This window comes from Poecilia formosa, unplaced genomic scaffold, assembly GCF_000485575.1.
Source record: "Poecilia formosa unplaced genomic scaffold, Poecilia_formosa-5.1.2 Scaffold65, whole genome shotgun sequence".
NCBI lineage: Eukaryota > Metazoa > Chordata > Actinopteri > Cyprinodontiformes > Poeciliidae > Poecilia > Poecilia formosa.
Window position 1 is genome coordinate 2,116,364 of NW_006800004.1, and position 23,151 is coordinate 2,139,514.

The 23,151-nt window shown below is 38.2% G+C and overlaps 1 protein-coding gene across 2 annotated transcripts in view; it reads left to right on the forward strand.

Moving 5' to 3' along the window:
- tgfbr3 (transforming growth factor, beta receptor III) overlaps window positions 1–23,151 on the forward strand; it is an 80,000-nt gene that overhangs the window by 37,148 nt on the left and 19,701 nt on the right. For both annotated transcript variants that reach the window (XM_007554701.2, XM_007554702.2), the window contains exons 4-10: window positions 1,679–1,816; window positions 12,532–12,715; window positions 16,307–16,463; window positions 16,886–17,033; window positions 20,740–20,917; window positions 20,999–21,267; window positions 22,370–22,525. In XM_007554701.2, the coding sequence (XP_007554763.1) occupies window positions 1,679–1,816; window positions 12,532–12,715; window positions 16,307–16,463; window positions 16,886–17,033; window positions 20,740–20,917; window positions 20,999–21,267; window positions 22,370–22,525 (1,230 nt within the window). The remainder of the gene's footprint in view (window positions 1–1,678; window positions 1,817–12,531; window positions 12,716–16,306; window positions 16,464–16,885; window positions 17,034–20,739; window positions 20,918–20,998; window positions 21,268–22,369; window positions 22,526–23,151) is intronic.

Consider the following 23,151-nt stretch of genomic DNA (forward strand, 5'->3'; position numbering starts at 1 on the left):
TGCACACTTTTTTTGAATTTTAGATCATAGCACAACACAAACCAGTGTATATTTGTTAAATGTATTTAAAATAAAAAATGTGTGATATTTTTATTCAGACCAGAGAACCTTCTTCCACACGTTTGCCTTGCCATGGTAAAATGTGGTAAACTTCTTACTTTCTTCTTATAACGTATGTCCAACTAAGTGTTGTCCTGGTAGAAGTTTCTCCAACCTGAGCTGTGGCTTAGTTTTTTGTAGGTTTCCATTTTGTGATCATGGATTGATAAGTAATCAATGTGATGTGCGGAGCTTTGGATACAGTTTTTTCGACAGGCTGTTATTCTTTTATGACTGAGCTCATCTTTATTTAGGTCAATCATACCATATTAAAAGTAAAGCAAAAATAACTGAAGCAGATTCAGACTGTTTTCCTCCACTGCGCTGGAACTAGAATAATAATATACCTAGTCCATGCATGAAAGTTAATTATTTCTCCTCTTTGCTTTGATCCTCCCATGGTGAAAATTGCCCTGTAAGATTTTTGCTACACAAACAAAGAAAGAAAGAGTGCAAAGTAAATAACATGTAGTTTGTAAAATGTTAATACAATTAAGGCAGATGTGCAGATTGCTTTAACTTGTCTTTACATCAGTCATTCAAATGATTGTCCGTGATCTTTAATAATTAAAGAACAGCAAAGTTTAGTTGTTGATTTTCTCAAAAAAAAAAAAAAAAAAAAAATCAGATCACTTCATTTGCCTATAAATAGTCTCCATGATAGGTAGTGTTTTCATAAGAAGCAGGACCAATATTTTTGTTAGCTGTAACTGATTAAATTACTTCAAGGGTCGTTAAGTCCCATAATGTGGGCTGGGTTTGTGATTTACTGGTTTTTTCTGCTGACACACTGGATGGGGCTAATTGGATTAACGTGAGTAAAAGGAGCCTTTTAAGACGAAGAGTGTGACTGTCAGCTCACTAAATCTTTCAGCCAGTTCCCAAAACAGCCTGAGAGAAAGAAAACTCTGGAGGTGCAAAGCTTACAAATTAAAGTCTAAATTTAAAAGTTCAGAAAGATAACTGAACAAAGTGGCAGATTTGTGTCAGATGGGTTTGGGTTCAGTGGACTTCCATGCTGAGTTGTATTTAGTCCAAATGATCCAGGGAAGAAGGAAACAGAATAAGGTCCCACATGAAAGTTTGTTTTCTTTCCTTCATTCTAGCAGTGAAAATCTGTTTGAATAGCGTTATGAGAACCAAACACATAGTTGCATTGCTGTAGAGATCACAACAGAGACCAGCCACTTACTATGCTTTCTGCCTTTAACAAAGACTCCACTGTGTGAGAGTTCAGATCCCTCTGAGGATGCATATCAGAGCAAAGCAAGATCCTTTTAGGGAGAACCCAGCGTGCTGTCTTTCTCCACTTTATCAGTAAAGTTCAGAAACAGCCCCAAAAGCCAGATAAAGAGGAACAATCTACAACACAATAAATCTGTGTTTACACAATGATAGTCCCTTTGTTTTGCCTATTTCTTGCTAAAAGGAGAAAATCCAAAGGTTTGATGTTGATGTCATGTATTTGTAATTGAAAAGAGATCATGATGTGCACTATTGGTTCCACCGCTGTGAAAAGGAAATCTTGCTGTCTTTCTCATGGGAACCCTCTCTGTTTCTTATTTCCTCCTCTCACCAGGTTGAGCTGCATCTCAAGCCCATCCAGTCCGTGCGCCAGCACCAGAAGCGCTTGGTCTTTGTGCTTAACTCCCCCCAACCTGTGATATGGAATGTTAAGGCAGAGAACCTGGCCCCGTTCATCCATCATACCTTTCATGTGAGTCCTGCATCACTTAAAGCCTTTAAATCCCTCTTCCTCAAGCTTTGTGTTCATTTCCTCACTGTCTTCCCTTCCCGGTTGCCTATGTCTATGACTAAAATATTTGATGCATCACAAATCTGCAGAGGAGGTTGGCCTGTGATGCGAAAATGACAGGCGTATTCAGTGCAGCAAGTTATCAATCTTCTTTTATTTGTTTGGGAATTTACAGTTGCAGTTCTTACAAGTAATTTTGTAATTGTTTTTTGTCACAGTTAAACAAGTTTTATTCAAGCAGGTCTTTGGGTTAATTTTTTTTCCACAGCAGTTTTGGCCATTCTTTGATGCAATTGTTGTCCAGACTCTTTCTCATTGTTGAATCATGAACATTGACTCTGACTGAGGCAGATGTGACCTGCAGTGCTTTATATGTTCCTCTACATTCCTCTGTAGACTCCTGGATGAGTTAATAATACACTCTTAAAGTAATTTTGGTTGGCCAGTCACTCCTTGAAAAATTCACCACTGTTCAGTATTTTTCCTTTATCATTTGTGAATAATGGCTCTTTCTGTCCAGAAACATGATAGATGGCTTGGTGCCTACATTTTGTGTTCATACAACAAAAAGGCAAAAACACATAAAATCTTCACTGCACTAATACAAAGACTGCAAAAACAGTTTCTGGTGCAGATATCTTAGTACACTTAAAATAAGTCAAAAATAACTTAGATGTAACTATTCAGTGAGATATGGGAGCTTGTTTTTATGAAAAAGTACAAGTTCCACTGGCAAATTATTTCACAAATAAGGGAAAAATGTCTTGTTAAAATTAAAATTATCTTTCAACTTAACTAGTATTTTTTCATCAATATTGTAGGATTATGCAATAGGAAATATTGACTTAAAACAAAAAATCCTGTAGTATAGGTATTATTGTTGCTGAAAATAATATCTTGCTGACAAGTTACTTATACATATTTCAAGTGTACTAAGATATTTTCACCAGAAACTAGTCCAAAATGATGTCATGTCATGTTTAAGTTATTTCTTATTTTATAGCATCTATTATTTTAGTGTCTAAATCATTTTGTTGAGGAAGATGAAGATGTATCAGTCTTCAGCCAGATTTCCAGCTTCCTCTAAGGTTGTTCCGATGCTCAGTTGTGTTGCAAGCAGATTGTGAAATGCTTTTAGAAAAACATTAAAAAAGGTAGTCTTTTTCCACACATCAAGGCTATTTTTGATTTATATGAAAGACTATAAAACACACTATTGTAATATTTTTTATAAGAATTGCTTACACATGCTTGACTATATTGTGGAGGTTCATAATTACTCACACAGCATTAAGTATTTACAAGATCACCTTAATCTTTCTGAGGGTTCTGCAAAGGTCAACAACTGATTGGCAGGCTCTCGTTTCTCTTTGCCAGCATGAAAGAAACATATTTGATATTATTTGGCACTAGGAGTGACCGCTTCTTAGAACAATTGGAAACAACAGTCAAAATCCTAAAAGGAGAGTTGTATATTCACACAAGCAGGGAAAGTCTTTTAAAGCCATTTTAAACAGCAGTGAATTTAGATCATCAGTTCAAACAACTTTACATAAATAGAAGTTCTTCTGATGTATCACCAAGTTGCCAGGGTCTATATAAAGGCCCAAATTACCACCCTCAGCAGCGATCCAGTACTCACCATGCTTGCCATAAACTGTAAAAAGCTTGGAAACCAGTGATTCTTTGTATTCACATGGAAATGGTTCCTACCAAGATGGAACCAAAGTCAACACTTTGAAGCTGAACTGAAATTTGCAACAACCAATTGGCAAACCAAACCGATTTTGAGAGAGAGAGAGAAAAAAAAAAAACCTTGAGAGGTTTGATCAGTTTGAGAAGATGGATGTTTGGAGGTGTCAAGGTAGTCTGCATGAGGAGGGCAGACTACCTCACTTCACATCATTGGCTAGACAGCCAAAACCTCGATGTGTGTTTAAGGTCCATTGACCTTAAACACACATCAGAACTGGTTTGGCAGTGATCAAAGCAGACTACCATTAGGATGATCTCTTCAACACATTTACAGCTTGTGGGTTATGCTTGTATCCTCAATCTGTTCCAGGAATAAAATCAGTTTAAATGAGCTCCAATAATTCTGCCAAGTAGAGTGGTCAAATATTCAGCCAGAATTATGGCTGAATATTGCTGATGGCTATAAAAAGCATGTGGTTGAGGTGCATCTTGCTACGTAAGAAACAGTTGCTTGTTGGGTAAATCATTCTACAGTATATAAAGAATTTAAAATTAAAATCCCAAAAGGAATATGTTTATTATTCTCCTGAGGAGTGGCAGTAAATGTTCTAGGATTTAGGTCTTGTTTTGTAGGAGTTAATTATTAACCCCCCCCCCCACCCCCCCGCATCTCCCTGCCCTTTTTTTTTTGTACCTTAGCTGAAGAGGAGTTATTGTTAGAATCAGGGTACAATTGGTTGAGAAAAATAAAAATATTTAGCAAGGGTTTAGCCAGAACCGGGTCCCTGAGGGAGCCAGCAATATTTAGCAAAGGTACCAGGGGGCCTCTTTGGGAAATTTAATAGAAAACGGCCTAAAAATGGACTTCTTTAGTGCTCTCGTTGAAATCCTGTGTATCACACGAGAAGAATTACCGCAGAATGCAAACCAGAAGCCTAGGCCAAGCCCTTATTATGTTATATGAAAATCTTTTTTTTCACCCTCCGCTTTTGCCTTCCTGTGGTCTAAAGGCTTTTCTGTGTTTTGGCCTTCCCAGAAGCAATCGTATCGTTTTCAATTGCATCTTAACACCACAGCATTGTGGAGGAATGCAGCATCAGGTACACAAATGATTTCCACATGTGCTCAAGTGTTTCCTGCTTACTTCTCCAACGCAAAACATCCTGCTGTAAAAGCCAGCGCGACATGTACCGGCTGCAGAAATGGTGCACTGTATAGCGACTCGCCTATAAACGCATTCATTACGTTAAGATATACGTTAAGATACGTTAAGACACATATTTTGTGTGTCCCAGCCTATTTGACATTTAGCGGAGAGTATTAATAAGCCTCCACTAGACCTTATGAAACTTCTTTCCACTTGCGTGACTGGGGCTTTCATCACTCAGTAATATTAGTAATCTTCACCTCCACATTAAAGTGCTTCCTGCACAATAATGCTTCTGTGTAGTAGCTATGATGTTTTTTTTTAACTGCATTTCATCTAATATTAAGCTCTTTTAATAAAATCTTTTAAAGCAAATGGCTTTCAAAGCAATATACATGACAGCCTTAAAGGCCGAGCGTCATATGCTTCTACGTTCTGTAATGTAAATATTCTCATGTCTAACAGAATGATGCATTCAATGCAGATGGATGTGCATTTGGCCGGGGAGTCTGTGGGGAGCAGCAGGCCAGTGTCAAAGTAAATGCCTTCACTTGTTGGTAGTGGCAGACAGAAAACAGCTGAGAAGCGTCATTAAAACATGCAGTGCAGGCAGAGCTGCTGCTGCTGTGTGTCTAACAGTGTTGAACATCATTCCCCAGCAAAGTCATCGGTTTTCACTTCTGCTTCAGCTCCAAGGGAGAAAAAAAAGGCTTAAGAAGAACCACATATCTGTATTTAATTCGGATCTCTGTTGCTGCCATGCCTATGTTGGTCTGTCACAGAAGATGCCGATAAACTACACTGACGTTTGTGGTTGAAACGTGACTTAATCTGAGAAAAGCTCAAGGGGTATGAATAGTTTTACAGCGCACTGTACGTCTCTGTGTTGTAGGAATATATATCAGACATATCTGACAATCAAAAGTATATTCACTGAGTGAAAGCCAAATTGTCAGCTTTCACTCTTAGTGTTTTCTGCTGGTATTTGTCAGATGCACAAAAGCTGGGTCGTTAAGTGTGGAAACTTAACAGTGGAGCGAGAGGCCCCTGCAGTCAGACAAAGCTGAGCTAATGGTTTTACTGACTCCACGGGGCCCGACTGAATTAGGTGTTAACTATTTCATGTTTGAGTGACAGCTTCTGGTATAAGACGCTGCCGGTTTCTTGTTCACCCACCTGACTTGCTTGCTGGAATATAAGCCAGAGGAGTCCCAGGCACCGATCTGCTTCTCTGCTTCTTTCCACTGTGACAGCTCCTTAACATGCCACAAACTTGGAACTCCTCGCAACACATTGTTGACGGAACAATCTGCTCTGCACTTCACCGGTGATATTAGAAACTAGAAGGCCACTGAGACATGCTTTGTTTCACAGTTACACTCAAACTCCTACATCACATTTAAAGTTGTTCATTTCTGGGATGTGACAGCCATGAAAAAATATTGCCCATAGCAATATTCCTTGCTGTGGAAAAAAAATATTGTCCCAAATTATCCCTGCAACTTGGGAAAGTTACAGTAAAACTATTAAAACTTAAAGTGAAATAAAAAAAAAAAATAGAAACTGAAACACTGAATTAATCACAGGATTATGTTTTTGACACTCTGAGAGTTCTTTTTTTTTTAATTTTCTTTGACTGACGGCACAGTGCAAAAGTATTCATACCCCCTTGCATTTTTTTTACCCTCTTTCTTTTTACTATGAAAACTTCAAAATAGTGGGGTGTTTTTGTAGGCCTGGCAATAACTGGAATTTATCGATTAAGCAGAAAAATGCAATGTTTGGAAAAATTAGGATTTTTTTCACCAGTGCAGTCTTTGGGTTTTCAAAGTTTAGAATGACGTTAGCCCGGCCATGAACTACCATATTGTTTGACAAGCATGCTTTACAACTTCTATTTATTTTGACACTGAGGTGAACTCACACAAGGAATGATGGAAATAAAAGCCAATTTTTTAAGATATTTTGGGTCATTTGTAAAAAAGTTTTAAGAAAAAAATGAGGGGAAAGAAATCAAATTTGGTGTAAAAAAAAATTTAAGATTTTATTTTGAAGCCGTTTCACCCAGCCCTATGTTTTTGTATTCAGCCTGCTGAGTCAATACTTTGTAGAAGAACTTTGTGCATTTTCTCAAACTTCTCCCCACCCTTTTACTTCATAATAGCTCTGAAATTCAAGTCTTGCCACAAATTCTCAACTGGATTTAGTTCTAGATTTAACCTTTGACATTCTAACCCAAGAATAGACTCTATATAAACCAGTAGTGGCCAAAGTCGGTCCTGAAGGAACAGCATCCTGCAGGTTTCAGTTCTCTCCTTGGTAGCAGTAACAACCTTTTCAACACGTCAATGTTCTTCTTAGGGCTTCTAATGAGACATCATTTGATCCAGGTCTATTAAACCAAGGACCGACTTTGGCTACCACAAATATAAACTGTTATGCATCAGACTCTAGTCTTCATAGTCTTGTGTACTGCAACTTTTAGATGTGTCTCTGCTCCAACATACCCAAATCGAATAACTCGATTGCTTCCTCAGCATGGAGCTATGTTCTTCAGAGACTGCTGATCACATGATTATTTGATAGGTATGTTGAAGCTACAACAAATCCACAAGCTCCAGATCTCCATTGATCACCTCTTGTAGGTGGGGCAGCAAACATGTGGGAGAAAGAAAAGAAGAGCTAAGTCTGAGCTTTATGCTGGATATTTCAACCCACTAGTTAACGTCTGTTACTCCACCTTCTAAAAGAAAGACAATAGAACTTGGAATAAGTTCTGCCATTCCTTTTTCCTGGTCTGAGTTCTCTGTAGACGTAATTGACTCACTGGCAAAGCTTCATAGATGTTGAGTACATAGTTGCTGTTGGCCACTGGACCCTGCCAGCTTTTACTATGCCAGAATCCAGACTTTTGTTGTAAAACATGCTCTCGGCAGTTCTTTTTGTCAATCAGCAGCAGCCAGGAATCATCCTGGTTATGGAATGACATGAAATATGAAGACTGAATAACAGCCAGTTTTCATTTTTATCAAGGGAAAGCAGGATCTGAAGTGGCACACATGTGCAGAGTGTGCTGTGTTGACTTTGTGGTCAAATGTATGTATTTCTTTTGGAGGGTTTGGTTTTGTTGGGTGGCTGGGGAGGGGGCTCACTTGCATCTTTGAAAGACTTAATCTGAAGCAAATGTTTTATGCCTCTTGATGGAACAACACTGTAAATTTTGGTCGTTGGCTTGTGTGTTGGTCATTGTTTGTTTGCCAAGATTCGCCTCTTTACTCCCGTGTTTCTTTCATTAGCTGAAAGCTTGTAGTCTGAGCTCTCGCATGAGCACGTCCCTGTAACTGTTAATGGAAACCATGGGTATTCACTACTGGGTTTGATTCAGACATGAAGACGTCAGAAGAACGCTCCAGAGTGGCGCAGAGACATATGGTATTGTTTTCTCCACCACGGGGGCCCCTACAGTTTTCAAAAACAGCGAGCCCTGGCATTGGCTCCCCCACATCTCATCAAGAAAAAGAGGATGGAATCAGTCACAAAAAGGCCTTCATCACATTAGTACCACCAGAGAGTTACTCCGTGTTCATTTCATCTATCAGGCCTTTCTGAACATTCCACCACCCTCTTCTGTTTGCAACACCTCATGTTTTCTGTCTTTTTTTTTTTTTTTTGCCGTTTCCCAGACTCTGGGTGTTGCTCAGTGAAGTCTTCCAGCACTTGGGTAATTGATCTCAAACATTTGGTATGCACTTCTCCTTTTTGATGTACATGTGGCTACACTATGTTGGAAGAGTTGGAAGGATATATACTCTTACATGTTTTTGACCACACAAGACAGATAATGTCAACAGATTATTATTTTCTTTTTTAAATTTTGTTGAGGTTAATGAAGCATTATGACTTTACAATGAGTGGAATGTGCAGCTATAGTTATAATTTGGTCTTCTCTCTCATAAGTCAAAGATTTTCCCTTTTATAAAATTACAAGGAATTATCTAATGCTATTAATAACTCTGCCAATGTGGATGTGCCTTAACTGTTGGATGATCTTTAAAAACCTCCTGAAATCCCATTCTTTAAACTTTTATTACCAATGGAGTTTTGACACTTTGAATATATCTGGTGTATTTATTTTGGCATTCTTGTTGTAGGGAGAAAACACAGGTTACAATGATTTATAAGATGTTTCAAAATGTAATTTACATTCAAATGTGCGAGACAATGGTGACTGTGAAAAGGAAGTTACTTTAAAATATTCTTGAAGATGTTTTGTGATCTTAACATACAGTAGGAAACAACACAAACAGTTTTCTGCCATCATCAACCTAGCGGCTAATGTTAGTTAGTGTAACCTTTAGGTGGAGGTTTAGAATAGTATGTCTTTTTTCTGGGTACCTTCATACAAACATTTCAGATTTACTTGTATTATGTATTATGTATTTTACCAGCATTATGTGCAGTGTTCTGCTTATATTCTACAAGCAGAACACTGCGCACCAGATTCAGCCAAAATAACAGAAGATTATTTGCCTTAAGCAGCTTGACAAGCATGTCCTTTGTTAAAGGCACCAATACAGAAAATTAACTAAGACAGAACTTCTTCAGTAAGTTCTCTAAACCTTAAAAATGTAATTTGAAGCTAAGCAAACCAGCTTACAGTATTGCATTAACTAGGAAAAACACAAACTGAATACTGGGACTACAGACTGTAATTGTCATCAGGTTTGTAAATATTGAATCTGCTGTAAAGTGTTTTGCTATTCAGAGGAATTTGTTGTTCTCTCAAGGGATGTGAGGCATCCTGTGACCTTAAAACCAAATCATCACCATCACCATCATTGGGTGGAGGAGTTTGTCCTTTAGATTTCTTCCAATGTGCTGCTGTGTTTTGTGGCCAAATATTTCTACTTTGGTCTTATGGGTCCAAAGGGCGATGTTCCAGTCTTAAGGTTCATTCAGACCTTACTTCACAAACTACACCGGTACTACTGTTCTGTTTTGTATGAAGATATGTTCTGACTACACTTTAAGTCTTACCTGTTCAGTCTTTTGTTCTGAACTTTAACTGACATGAACTTTAACACATGACCACTCAAGCCTCCAAAGTCTGAAATTGAGTTTGTAGACTTTCTTGCAGGACCTTTTATGATTCAACAGTTTGATCTTGACGTCAGCTTATTGTGAAATCTGCTTCCCGAAAGACCAGCAGATGTGCTAACTGCTTGGAAACTATGAATAATCTGTCTTCTTACTATATTTCACTTACAATACTTTGGAACAGGTTTGTAATCCTGAAATTATAGGTTGATGTACCTCTTCCCATTAGGAAAATATAAGGTAAAAACAAATGTCATTACTTGCTAATTCAGTGGTTGCCGCCAACAATTTCTACAATCCTGAATAGTTGGGTTTCAGTCCCGGTTCTGATTCTTTGCAGTGCCTTGGAAGAATTCCTCTCAATTTAAGTTAGCCTGCAGATTTTATGTAGCACATTGCTCCTTTAAAAATAATCCACATTTAGAAAAGACTTGGGAGTGATCACTATAGATTGCTTTATAAGCATTGGGCTCTGATTTATGGAAGTTCTTCTTTTCAGGGAAATGCAGCTTCAGAAGTTGGATGTCTTCACCTTTGAATTTTTCAGCAAGCTGTCGTTATCTATGCTGCAAACATGGGTCCATATGCTACAAAAAGGCAATAGTTGGATTTTAATAAGGCAATTTACTTTATGAGTGTGCAATCAACAGACGTAAAACTGCAGCAGCTTAAGTAAATAATATGCTATATAGCCTACTTATATTTATGAATTCTATTTAAGCAAGTGGCTTAAATTGCTCTTTGTTTCTTTTTTTCAGCTCCGTTTCATCTGTCAGCTAAGTCAAGATGGAATGCGAGTGGAGAAAGTTAGTTAAAGCCCAGAGTGGGTCCCTCGCTTCCCTGTTTCAGATTCCTGAGGTTTTCAGCTCTCTGGAAGGCCTGGAGCTAATTTGGCTTTCAGGCTTTCCCCCTGTAATTCTCTGTGACTAATTATGGTCGTATTCCCGCAATTAAACTGATAAACTCTGCTGAGCTTGGCAAGAATAGTGAAGAAACTCCACCCCTGCTTCTCAGCAGCTCCGGGCTCCACCCATTCGCTTTTCGTAATCTTCTCCTCTGCAGCTTCTCGTTGTAGTAAAGTCACTAAAAATAAAGTAAAAGCGAATCTGGCGACAGAGTCTGTGTGGAGGATTTACAGCCTCCGGTGACAATGTCAGGAACATGGAGAGGAACGTCCAGAGGTCAGACAGATGTTGCCCACGAGGATTAAAAAAAAAGAAATACACATCTGCTTGACTTAAACGCCACAAAGACTCATCGCTATATTATTATTAAACTTGATGACCATTAAGGGGTAACTTTGTTGCATTGCTATAAAAAGGTCTTGCGTAATATGCTTGGAGTGAAATGCATTTAATGTTTTAATTGGGACTGCCTTGACTGTCTGAGTACACACACACAGACTGGGCTACACTGGAAGAAAGAAAAATAAGCACAGAAATAAAATGAGGTAGACTGTCTACGCCATACTCTTGGAATCATTTGGTTGTTAGGTAGCCTTCCAGCACATGGAAATGTTTATCTCTGTGCAGTAAGGCACATGGTTGAGCTGCATTATATGCCAAAGGTGGGCCTTCCTTAATATATTCTGGCCAGTCTTTCTTTTCCTACTTTTGTTTTTCATTTTACAAATCAGACTGGAACACTTTTACCTGCTACACAAACGTGCGGGTCTGTGTTCTTCTGGCGGTGGGCTCCGTCTAATGGTTTATTTGCTGTGAAGTACTTTCGTGCTCCCCGGCCTCTTGTGGCTATTTTGAAAACGCACCTACGACATTCTACTATGGTGTAAACAGTGAAAACCAGACACCACACCAAGTTCAGGGACGTGGGTAGAAAACAGGCAGAGCATATTTGCGGAAGCTTTGCAGTAATAGCTTGGGCAGAGTGAGGGATTGGTTTCCGCCATGTTTAAAGAGGTGGCTTAATTTTCAAAACAGACCTTCACCATGTTCTTTTTAGCCCCAAATGTCTCAGATGAAAATAGACCTAAAGCAGCCATGTTGAGTTGGTCTACTAACTCCTCACATCCAGATTTTGTGGACTAAAGTATTCATATCCCTGAAAATTTTCCACATTTTGTCTCATTACAATCACAAACTTCTAGGTATTTCACTGTGATTTTATGTGACATACTAACACAAAGTAGTGCATAATGAAGTGAAGGAACATTTTTCAAAAATAAAAACCAGAATTCCAGTGGCATGTGTTTTCATTCAACCTCCATTCAGTAAGAGGTGGAACCAACTTTCTATGCCAATGCAGCTTCAAGTCTTTACTCTAGTAGTTTTATGAATCTATATGGTAAACACTCTGCTCATTATTCTATGCAAAACAGCTCATGCTCAGTGAGATTGGATGGAGGACACTTTGGACAATTTTCAAACTTTGCCACAGAGTCCCAACTGGATTTAGGTTTGGACTATGACTAACACTTGAACATACTTCAATCTGAACCATTCCATTGTAGGTTCGGCTGTACGTTTGGGGTCGTCGTCCTGCTGGAAGCAAAGATCAAAGTCAAAAAAATAACTTTATTATTAACACTATCGTTTTCAATTAACAATACTATCTCTTAACGACAACCACAGAGGCTTTTTTTTTGTTGTAAATTCCTCATGTTGGACACGAGTGTTGTTGCTTAGCTGAAGACAGACGTAGAATAGAACTGACAACAGATTTTTTTTTCCAACAGCTCCTTTGTCTCCTAACACTGCTCTCTTTTCTCCTCCTTCAGGTATCACTGGGCTCAGAGGTCCTCCTTAAACAGGCAAACTTCTCCCTCAACACTCAGATCCAGGAGGAAAACCTTCCCCAAGGCAACGAACATCTCCTCAACTGGGCCCAGAAGAAGTACAGGGCAGTCACCTCTTTCTCTGAGCTCAGGATGACTCAAGCCATCTACATCAAAGTTGGAGAAGGTGCGCACCAGATTCAGTAAACTCGCAAACATAGCTCTGGGCCCCCGAGCAGCCCCTCGACCCCACTGACCTTTAGCTTGCGTAACTTTTCTTAGCTTTTGTGTTGTGGCCCAGCCTAGAGGTTTACTTTCACTGCACTTGAGAAAAGAACTGCCTTCCCTCAAATGGAATTCACCTCCTCACACTGTTTTATTGCCCATTTGTGGTTTTTCTTAGTTTGGCTTCTTTACAGTGTTACGAATTATTAGACTTGTGAGGAATGAGGGTTGAATTTGGCAAAACTACAGCAACTTTAAAATAAATAAGTATGATTACACTGGTTTTTAGGTTTCTGGTGGAATTTATTAGCAAATATTACAATATTTATATAAAATAAACTATTTTCAGCTGTTTATCTTAAGATGAAAAGTAAAAATTTGTGAAAAATATATATTTTGATGAAATGAATATGTTTTTGGGTTTGTCTGAATATCTTAAAAGATTTATTGAAAAATCAAAGCATGTAACATGTATAATTATAATTTGTTGAAGACCATCAGAGGTTTATTTTTTAAATTATTGACTCTTAAGAGCAGAGGTGATATAACCTGCTATAAAACAACATTTTATGATTGTAAGACAGAAAAAAAGTCTGATTGTTAGCATCTTATATTGGGGATTCACACAGCTAACTAGCATTAAAACGTAAAACAGCGGTCTCTGCATGTTCTAGAGAGTGCTGACTTTTTACCTCTGAGATTTCCAAAAAGACAGAAAGCCTTTTCAACTCCAGAGTGGTTCATAACAGACAGAAGCTGATAACTCAGAAGAATAAAATTGAACAACTTTGCTGTATTTGGACATGTCTGAATAATGAAAACTGCAGTTTGTCTTTCAGTGATCCTCACATATTGCTTTTCCTTGATTAATTAGCAACTCTTGGATACTGAAAATAGATAACTGGCAATTCTTCAAACTAACAACATCCACAGAAAGGAGTTAAGTGCTTACTGCATACTGTGGTGCATTAAAACCACAGTATGCATTAAAAACCACATGTGGTGCATTAAAAATGCAAAAGTAATATTGATTTTCCAATCAATATAATATGATAATATTTCTTTATTTTTTTTTGTTTGTTGTTTTCAAAAACCTAAAAATTTAAGCAACCATAAATACAGGAAACGAAACGTGGGTGAAAACATACAATTTCAAACAAACAACAAAAGATGTTCAAAAATAGAACAGGAAGAAGCAATAGCTTATCCAGTCCTGTCTGCAGGTTTACATACAAATTCTCAATCAAAATAATGATTCAATACTATTTTGATTGAGATATATATGTATACACTTGTGTATACATATACTGTGTTGTGTACACAGATGTGAATGCATAGTATACCCACACATATATCAGTGTATCTTCAGATGCAAATTTACCCCCATGCCAACTACAGATCAGAGCTTAATATACATTCACAGTTGAAACAAAATGTCAATTTATCTCATTTGTTTTTGTACACAATATTTTTGTCCATATCTGCAATAAATTATTTGTGTTTCCATGTTTGTTCTGTAGTCTCATAAAGACAATGTGGAAGAGAAGCTAAAATCTGAAAAAAGATTTAATAGCAAATATGAAGTGCATGTCCTTGTCAAAGAGAGAGAGGTAGAGCAGTGAAGCTGGAAGGGAGTTGGATGTACTCAAGTTGGAATTGTTTCAGACCTGCAGATGAACCATTGAAAGCAACAGGCAGTACACAAGAGAGGTGAAGAAGAATGCAGTCAGGATGGAATAAATGCAGACACACGTCAAGAGGGATTTGATTGTTGAAACTGCTCAAGTTGTGAGAGACAAGGTTAGAGAGGTAAGCCTGAGTTTGGAGATGTGAAGCAGGATAGTTGATATATGGAATAAAGGATGTTGGATAGAAAACTGCCTGAAAGGAGGAAGACCACAGAGAAGGTTCATGCTGTTATTTGTCATGGGTCTTGATCTGAGTCTCAAGACTGGTTTGAGACCGCATTTTCACTCTTTGCCTTGTCTCAGTCCTGATTGCATTTTTACTCTGTCTTGTTTTGATCTTCAACATGTTAGACTCTGAATTTATTCTCAAGAACTCAGGTTTTTTTCAATTGGATTGCCTAGCTACATTCAAATCAAATCTATGATTTTTTTTGAAAATTTTGACATTGCGTCCTGTGCTCCAAGGTGACGAGGATGAGATGGGAGGGGAAAAAATAGGGAGAACAAATATAAATAACAGACAGGAAGAGTTAACAGGGGCCTCCGCCTGTTACCTCCACTTCCTGCAGCTAATGCTAAGTAAGTTAACGTTAGGCTGGATGTGTATGCTACTCAGAGTTTTCTGGTTCATCACATGCTTGTCAGATTTATTGGACAGATAGACAGGTAGACAAGTAGTGAAGGAGGATATGCTGAAATGGTGTAAAAGAGGAAAATAATAACATGGAATCTGTGACACTGGAGGCTACCAGGGGGAAGAGAAGAACAGTTTCAGTCTTTCAGCTACTATTACATTTCTTTTGTTTTTACTTTGCCCCGTATGTTGGCATATTTGAAAGTTGTCTTATAAATGGGAAAAACAGGGAAAAGAAATATTTTTTCTGAAACATTAAGTCCTCTCATTTCTATGAAGACTACAGTTTATGTGGTGTTGCAGCATTACAAAGCAGAATTTATTTTGACGTGTACATAAACATTCTGTGGGAGCCTGGCTTTGCTGGAGATGAAATTGTTTATGCTTCAGGAAAAAGTGCTATGTAACTAAGATCTCATATCATTCTGTTCTTTGAAATACAAGATGGATATGCAACAGTGTGATAGAGATAATGAATCATTTCCACTTTACAAAATACCATTGTTATCTTTGATTAAGGAGGGTTGGCTTTGTCAAAGAGAAAAACCCAAAATGTTAACATTTCCTGTGAAAGGCATACAGACAAAAGAGAGAAAGAATCAGTAAAGAAGCTACAGCTAAAGAAGCTGTTTTACCGTTCATATGCTGCTTGTACAGTAATCAGACGTCCGATTGAGGTTTGCAGTTCATCAACTCTCAGACAAAGAATCTTGTATTTACTGACAATCTTTGCATGCGAATTAAGCAAAGCATGCAGGAAATCTTGGCTGCATTATTGCTGCTGATTAGCTGATTAGTAAGTCCTCTCTCCTTGTGAGCCTGTGGTAAGCAGAATGGTCTTTCTGCCTTCAAGCAGTTGCCTTGTATCGCTGTGGTTTGGCAAATCGCCAATTGACATGATTCATACTTCACATAGAGAGCTGTAAATTTCCACTCCTTCACATTTTCTGTGGAGTTTTATGAGGATGGATAGGTTCTTGCTGGGCATCTCAACGGGGCCCATAGACATAGTCTTCCTCAGTATTGGTCTAGCCAAGGTCTAATCAATGTCTAAAATAGGTCTAGCCATGGTTGATGAAGCTTTGGTGTGTGCCAAAGACATTAGGCTTTAGCTTGGACTTAAAGTTGGCAGGGTTGGCATCTTTTATAGTTTGTTAATCTGTTTCAGTTTAGATCAGAATACATTTGTAGATGACCCAGGCAATAACACAAACAATTTCTCTCTTCTCAGACTCAGTGTTTTCTGACACTTGCAAGATTGACACCAGGTTCCTGTCTCTGAACTACCTGGGCAGCTATGAGGAGCCACAGACGTCAAAGGGTTGCATCCTGTCTGTGCCCAACAGAGAAGTACACATCATTGAGCTGCAAGCCCCGAACTCCAGCAGGTAAGCAGCCAACATGTCCAAAGCCAAAAGTACATTCTGTCATGGCCTATTTTTAAGGGCAGGATGCTCTCAGTAATCTCTGTAGAGTTTATTTTGGATTCGAGCAAAGATGACGACAGAGGGGGCTTAGCTGTCCACACAGTGGGGTTCCTTTGAGGAACGTTTTCCAAAACAAGCTCTCAAAGACCAAGCTGTCGCACAATGCCTTCAGTATTTGTTGCAGCAGAATTCAGAAAACACAAGAGTGTAAATCTGGGAACATTTTAGTATGTGTTCAGTATCTCTCCTTGGTGCTATATCATCTGTGGTGCACATGTCTGTTTATTTTCTGGGAGTGCACCCAGCTTTTTAATTAGTTGGATAGACATAGGAAGCATGATAACACTGTGGTTCTTTTCCATCTTTTGCTTTTTTTTCTGTAGCGCTTTCCAGGTGGATGTCATTGTGGATCTAAGGCCTCTGAAGGACGATGACTTGGTGGTGCGAGATGTCACATTGGTGCTCAGATGTGCAAAGTCTGTCCACTGGGTTGTCAAAGCCCACAATATGCGGGGGAATTTGGAGGTTGTGGTAAGAAAAAAATTTACTCTGGCTCACAAGAAATCTTTACTTTGTGTACCACTTGAAAAGAGATTTGTCACACCAAGACGTGTTTGAAATGGCACCTTGTCCTCATGGCACAACTGGTTTAGAAGAAATGCGATTTCTGCGTTGCTTTGCAACATAATGTATTATGTATTTATGTGTTTATTAAATATACAACAAATGTCATCTTAAGGCACTCCATAGAAAATGACAAATTAATTATCCTAATTACATACATTAATAATGGATTCAGTCTGTATGACTGAAACCATCAGATTCAGTCATAAAGAGTAAATTACATATACTGTAATTTGACCCTAGTTATCTAACTACCCCATAACATTTTATTTGAAGGGGTGAGCATAAGACAACATGACACTGTCAAAACCATGACAATACCTGTCATGAACATCAATGACTCTTCATAAATGTCTATGACTGTTATTCTGAAGTGTCATTCAGTAAATAATGACACTTTTAATCCAAAATTGTACTAAAAGTTGCATTAAAAGTTCATTAAAAGTGCAAACTTTGCATTCTTCGGTAATTAATGACACCTTTAATGTAAAGTTCCATTAAAACTTGCATTAAAAGTAATTTAAAATGGTCAAATTTGCATTAAACGTGTCATTATTTACCAAATCACACTTCATGACATCAGTCATAAGCATTGATTATGACTCCATCATGTTTATAACAGGTGTTCTGTCATGTTTATGAGAGTGTCATGTCAGTCTTAAGCCCACCCCCTTCAATTAAAAGTGTTACCTTTAATCAATTAAAGCCACTCATTTTTCTTTTTTCTTTTTGTAAAATAGCTTAAGGTCAGTCAGGTTAGATGAGTAACATCTGTGAACATCAATTTCCAAGGCTTGGCACAAATTAGACTTTTGTCTGAACTTTAACTAGGCCATTCTAGAACACAAACATATTCAGTCTTCAATCTAAACCATTTCATTGTTGGTCTGCCCATATGTTTAGGGTTCCTTGGTCTTCATGATACTGTTTATTTTCTATTGTTCTCTAGCAAACCTTGAGACCCTCATAGACCAGCTGGATTTATATTGAGATCAAATGACAAAAAGGTGGACTCTGTTTTAAGGATATCAAAATAAAGGGGTCTTATTCCAAATGCTAACTTTTTTGATAGTTCAGATATTTTTCAGAGCAATGAAAACCTTTTGTCATTTTCCTTCCAGTACACTGCTATACACTATATGGTGTTGATATGTCACTTAAAATCCCAGACATTTATTTTCAGGTTTGTTGATGTCACTTCATACATGTGAAAAATTCAAAACTAACTTCACCATATGTTAAAAACTTCAGCACACGATCCTGAGTGGCATGTTAATTATGCACAGCATGAGTACAGCAGAATTGCTATTAAATATTTTTGTGCCGTTCAAGTCTCTATGGCAACTTTAAAAATGTAGCACCTACACAGAAAGAAGAGTGTAGCTGTATATCATGTTGATACATAACTTGCAGTTGGAATTAGTCTCTCGTGTAAATCAGTGTAAAAAAAAACAAAAAAAAGCTGGAAGAGCCTCATCAGTATTCTGCTTTTCAAAATGTCTCATAAATATGTTGGCAGAGGTATTCATTATGTGATGGATTGTCTCTGCTTGTCAGTGTGCTACTGTCTTGCATGCACCTCTAGGCTGTCTTCTTCCAGTATTCATCTGAGAGGAGGTGGTCCTGGTGGCTCAACATTTCCTTAGTGTGTGGTAAAGCTAATGCTGCTGCAGCCATGACACCACACTTTTCACAGGCGCTTTGTATTTGCACAGCTGTTTGGTGGCTGCTTTACATCAAATTAGTCAGATTGTCTGAGTGTAAATCCAGGTCAAACCCTTAGAACTTCACATGTCAGTGGGTGAACAGTCGACAGAAAGGTGATATAGGATTAACTACTATGTTTACATAGTGTAGAGTTGTGTAAAGGTGAATATTTGTGTTTATTTACAGTTACTACTGCGACTCATTGTTGCCACCTAGAGTAAACTCAACCATCAGCAGCTATTGTGTTTAGTTCTTGACCTTAAAATGTAGCACAGAGCTAACCGGACTCTCAAACCCCAATCTTTAGCTATTTAAGTTTTCATTTCAATCTGAAATATTTTTACTTTAGAAAACTAGACATTGAATTTGGGTGGCTTTGGTGAATACATGCCTTATAACGTATTTAATAGCCATTTGTCAGTCAGCATTATCTAGGTAACATTTTAAAAAGATATGGTTTTAATAGCACTAAAGTTGAATTGTTCATGTACAGTTTGAAGTCATTTTCATGAAATGTATGAGGAAATGCCAGAGGAACCAGAGGTTTGTTTGGCTGTATTACAGAGTACCATAGGAGCGGGAGGGAGGGAGTTGTTGTGGGGTTGGAGGTATGAAGAAGACAAGAAGGCTACCATATAGATGTGCTATCACTGGGGGTGTGCGACGTAATTAGTCAAATATGGGAAATTTACGGGAAAATACTGATACGGGAGAATCCTGGAACAGAGGGATAAAATTCGATAGTTTCCTGGCCAAAAATCGCTAGAGCCACATTATAAAATCTACTAATTTCAGATTTCAGAACTCCATTTCAGAAATGAGTAATATTAATAAAAAATACACACACGCACACACACACACACACACCCACGCACGCACACACACACACACACACACACACACACACACACACACACACACACACACACACACACACACACACACACACACACACACACACACAATATATACAAATATAGGTAAAACATAAAATAAGTGTAATTATTTTTTTGACATTTTTGACATGTTTAGGGTCTGTACAGCTCTAACAGTTGTGCTTTTGATGTTGCGGTTCCCTTTGACTGGTAGCAGTGGTTCATGAAGTTCATGGAGACGAGTCTGATGGTCAGAGTCATGTTCCTGCAGTGGTGCCATATTGCAGCTGGAGTACCATGCAGAAACACAGTGTGTCAACACATTCCCCACTATCCACAGCTGTTATTAAATCACATCCTTAGTGACATTCTCGTAACAAACTCGACACCAGTGTCTGTGCATGAACACCACTCAGACTGATATTGTTATTGTAGTTATGTCTCTGATCAGTGTATTGAAATAGTCACAGAGGAGTCTTCCTGTAAACCAGAACGGCTACAAACAGCTGGTAAAGCCAGTGTAACACTGTAGGCTCCAGGTAAACTACTGTCCTAATCCCAATAACAAACTGCTGACACTTTCACTTGACAGTGAGGGTAGACAGGATGCTGTGCTTGTGCAATCACTGTTTTGTAGATGCTCAGCTATGCAAGTCATTTGATGGCCTAATAAACTTTTGTTGGCGTTGCCCAAGAGGCTTGACTGTGTGGGAAATGACTGTGAGAAAGAACAAATCCTCACACGGTGGGAGAAGCAGGGCAGGAGCCTAACTTTTAAGAGCAAACTAACAGACTTCTCAGCTCTGATCAGGCTGTTACACGCCCATTACCTCAGCTGCATTCACATGATTCACGCTCACCACAGAAAAAGTACAGGACTGTACTTGATGAATATCCTAATGATGCCAATATACTAAGTTTTTTCTTTTATGATCTATGAAGAGATGATCAAAGTGGTAGGAGGTGAGAGTGGGGGGTGTTAGGGTAAGGGTTAAGAAAAACAAACATCTGATGAAGTGACTATTCCACAGGCTTCTGATACAGTGACCATTAACTCCCAGATGGTAGAGACGACTTCCCCCAGACAGCTTTTGCCATCAGGATCACAAGCCTTGATCAAGTGGGCAGTAGAGAACGGCTATAATCCAGTCACCTCTTACACCAGCACCCCTATGGCAAACCATTTCAACATCCGACTGCGAGAGCAAGGTAACCTGAAGGTCACAGTCACACCAAAGAGTTATTCTATCTGGTGAAAGTCATCATCACCAGGCTGCGTGTGTCTTCCAGATGTATCAGATCATCTGGAGAGCAGATTGCCTCCTGAGCTGTTCAACCTGCGTCATGTCAGCCCTCTGCCAGAAAAAGGACCTGCGGCACCACCTGCGGCACCACACTCCAGTCTGCCCTTTCCATTTCCATACTTGCCCATCAGTTTGCCCAACCTGAACTATGACAACGAAGAGCCCGTTGAGGATAGAAATGTTTTGGATGTTGAACTCATCGTTCAATGTGAAGAAAAGAGGATGGTCGTCAGCATTGACAGGAAGAGCCTGGAGGTGAGTGTATATGCCTCACAGGACTAGCTACTGATGTTACTTAAAAACAGCTTTTTTGGTATTATTTATTATTCGTGCATTATTCGTGATTTGTAAAACAGACAAATCATCCTGAAAAACATAACAAATATAGTTATAAATAAAATTAAAAATATCTGTACATTGATATATTTTGGTACAGGAAATGCCTCAAAATGACTAAATATACCTTGTTAACTGCATATTTTATTTTTTTCTTTCTATCAAGAAAAACACGCCCCACATAGAAAAATAAGTTCAATTCAATTTTTTCATCAAGGACAGCACTTTAAACAATTCTACATGTTTAAAACAAAACAACAGTTGTTATAGTTTTCTGGCCAATTTGCAAACTGCAATGTAATAAAAATTATATTGAAGTTAGGTTTGACCTAATAAATGTTTTTTGTCAAGTTTTTGTTCATGCAGCACAAACTTAATCTGACAAACTTTGAATAGAAGGACCAAAAACAGCCTAAATGGCAGACACCCAACAAAGAATGATCTCCCCATTAATTATGAACCTTATTGATTGTCATCTCCACAGTAATTAACAACAAAACTCTATTGACAATGCTTCAAAAGCTCATAGAATCTCCAAATGAGAGTTATTAAAATGACAAACATCAACTGATGATGATTATGTGATAACAGACCAATCTGCGTGTGACATGTCAATGCATCAGCAATTCCCGTTGTCTACTTCAGTGTTTCATCTGCTGTGCAAAAACGATGTGAAAGAGTGTCTTGGTCATAAAGAAGTGAAATATTAAATTGTAATGAAGCGAACTGTTTTCACATAGGCTTACACTGAGCCATGCAGTGCTGTAGCAAACATTTGGCGCAGATACGTGGGTACAGCTCAGTCAGTCCACATCACAGAATGGAAACTGGCACACTCTGTAATTAATAGTTGGAGCCAGACCACCTTGTGGGATTTGTTTATTCCTGAGAACTCCATTACACAACCACCACTTTAGCGTTTTTATCCTGCTTTTTACTTATACAATTCTGAAATTGACTTCATAAAGGCATACTGTACTTGATCTTTATCCAGTGTTGCTGTGTTTGAATGTTTTCCTAGGCAAAAGGATTTGCTAATGCCAGCCTCATGCTGAAAAATCCAGAATGCAAAGCAAAAGTCAATGCAACCCACTACACACTGGAGACACCTCTGACTGAATGTGGCACCATTGTGTTTCCTGTGCATAATACCCAAGATGTCCTTCATATCAACTCTGTGAGTATATGCCATGTCTCTTTTTCTTAATAAAAGGCCTAACAATGGGGAATGCATATTATTTCAATGACCTGTACTGACTTCATACTATCTTAGCTAAGTCTTTATTAGATATTGCTTGTACTGTTACTTAAACAGATATTTTAAAACATGTAAGTGACTTTCTGTTATAAAGTTAAAAGCTATTGGTATCTTACCTGAAGTAGATAACTCAATCAGACAGGGACCAAAATCAAATAACACCTAAAGTGGCTGGAAGATTATTGCTGGATCACCAGCTCCTCTATTTCCTCTGTCAAAACTAGAGATACACCGATCTGTACCGGTCCTGATATTGGAAAACATTCTATATTCGGTATTGGTGACAGTATACTTGATCTATAAGGGTAGATCTGCTCTGTCTAATTCTATGCTTTGTTTACTGAGCGGCATCATGCTTTATTATTTATTTTACATTATATCTAGAATTACTAATTATATTTTATGAACTATTTAAAATAATGTTTGTTGCAGTTTATTTTTTACATATTTGACCAAGCTTGTGAAGCTATTGGTGTATTTGAGAGTGCTGTACTGGTAAAGAGTTATCAATTAAATTTGTTATTCAGTACATTTATGTCTGTGTT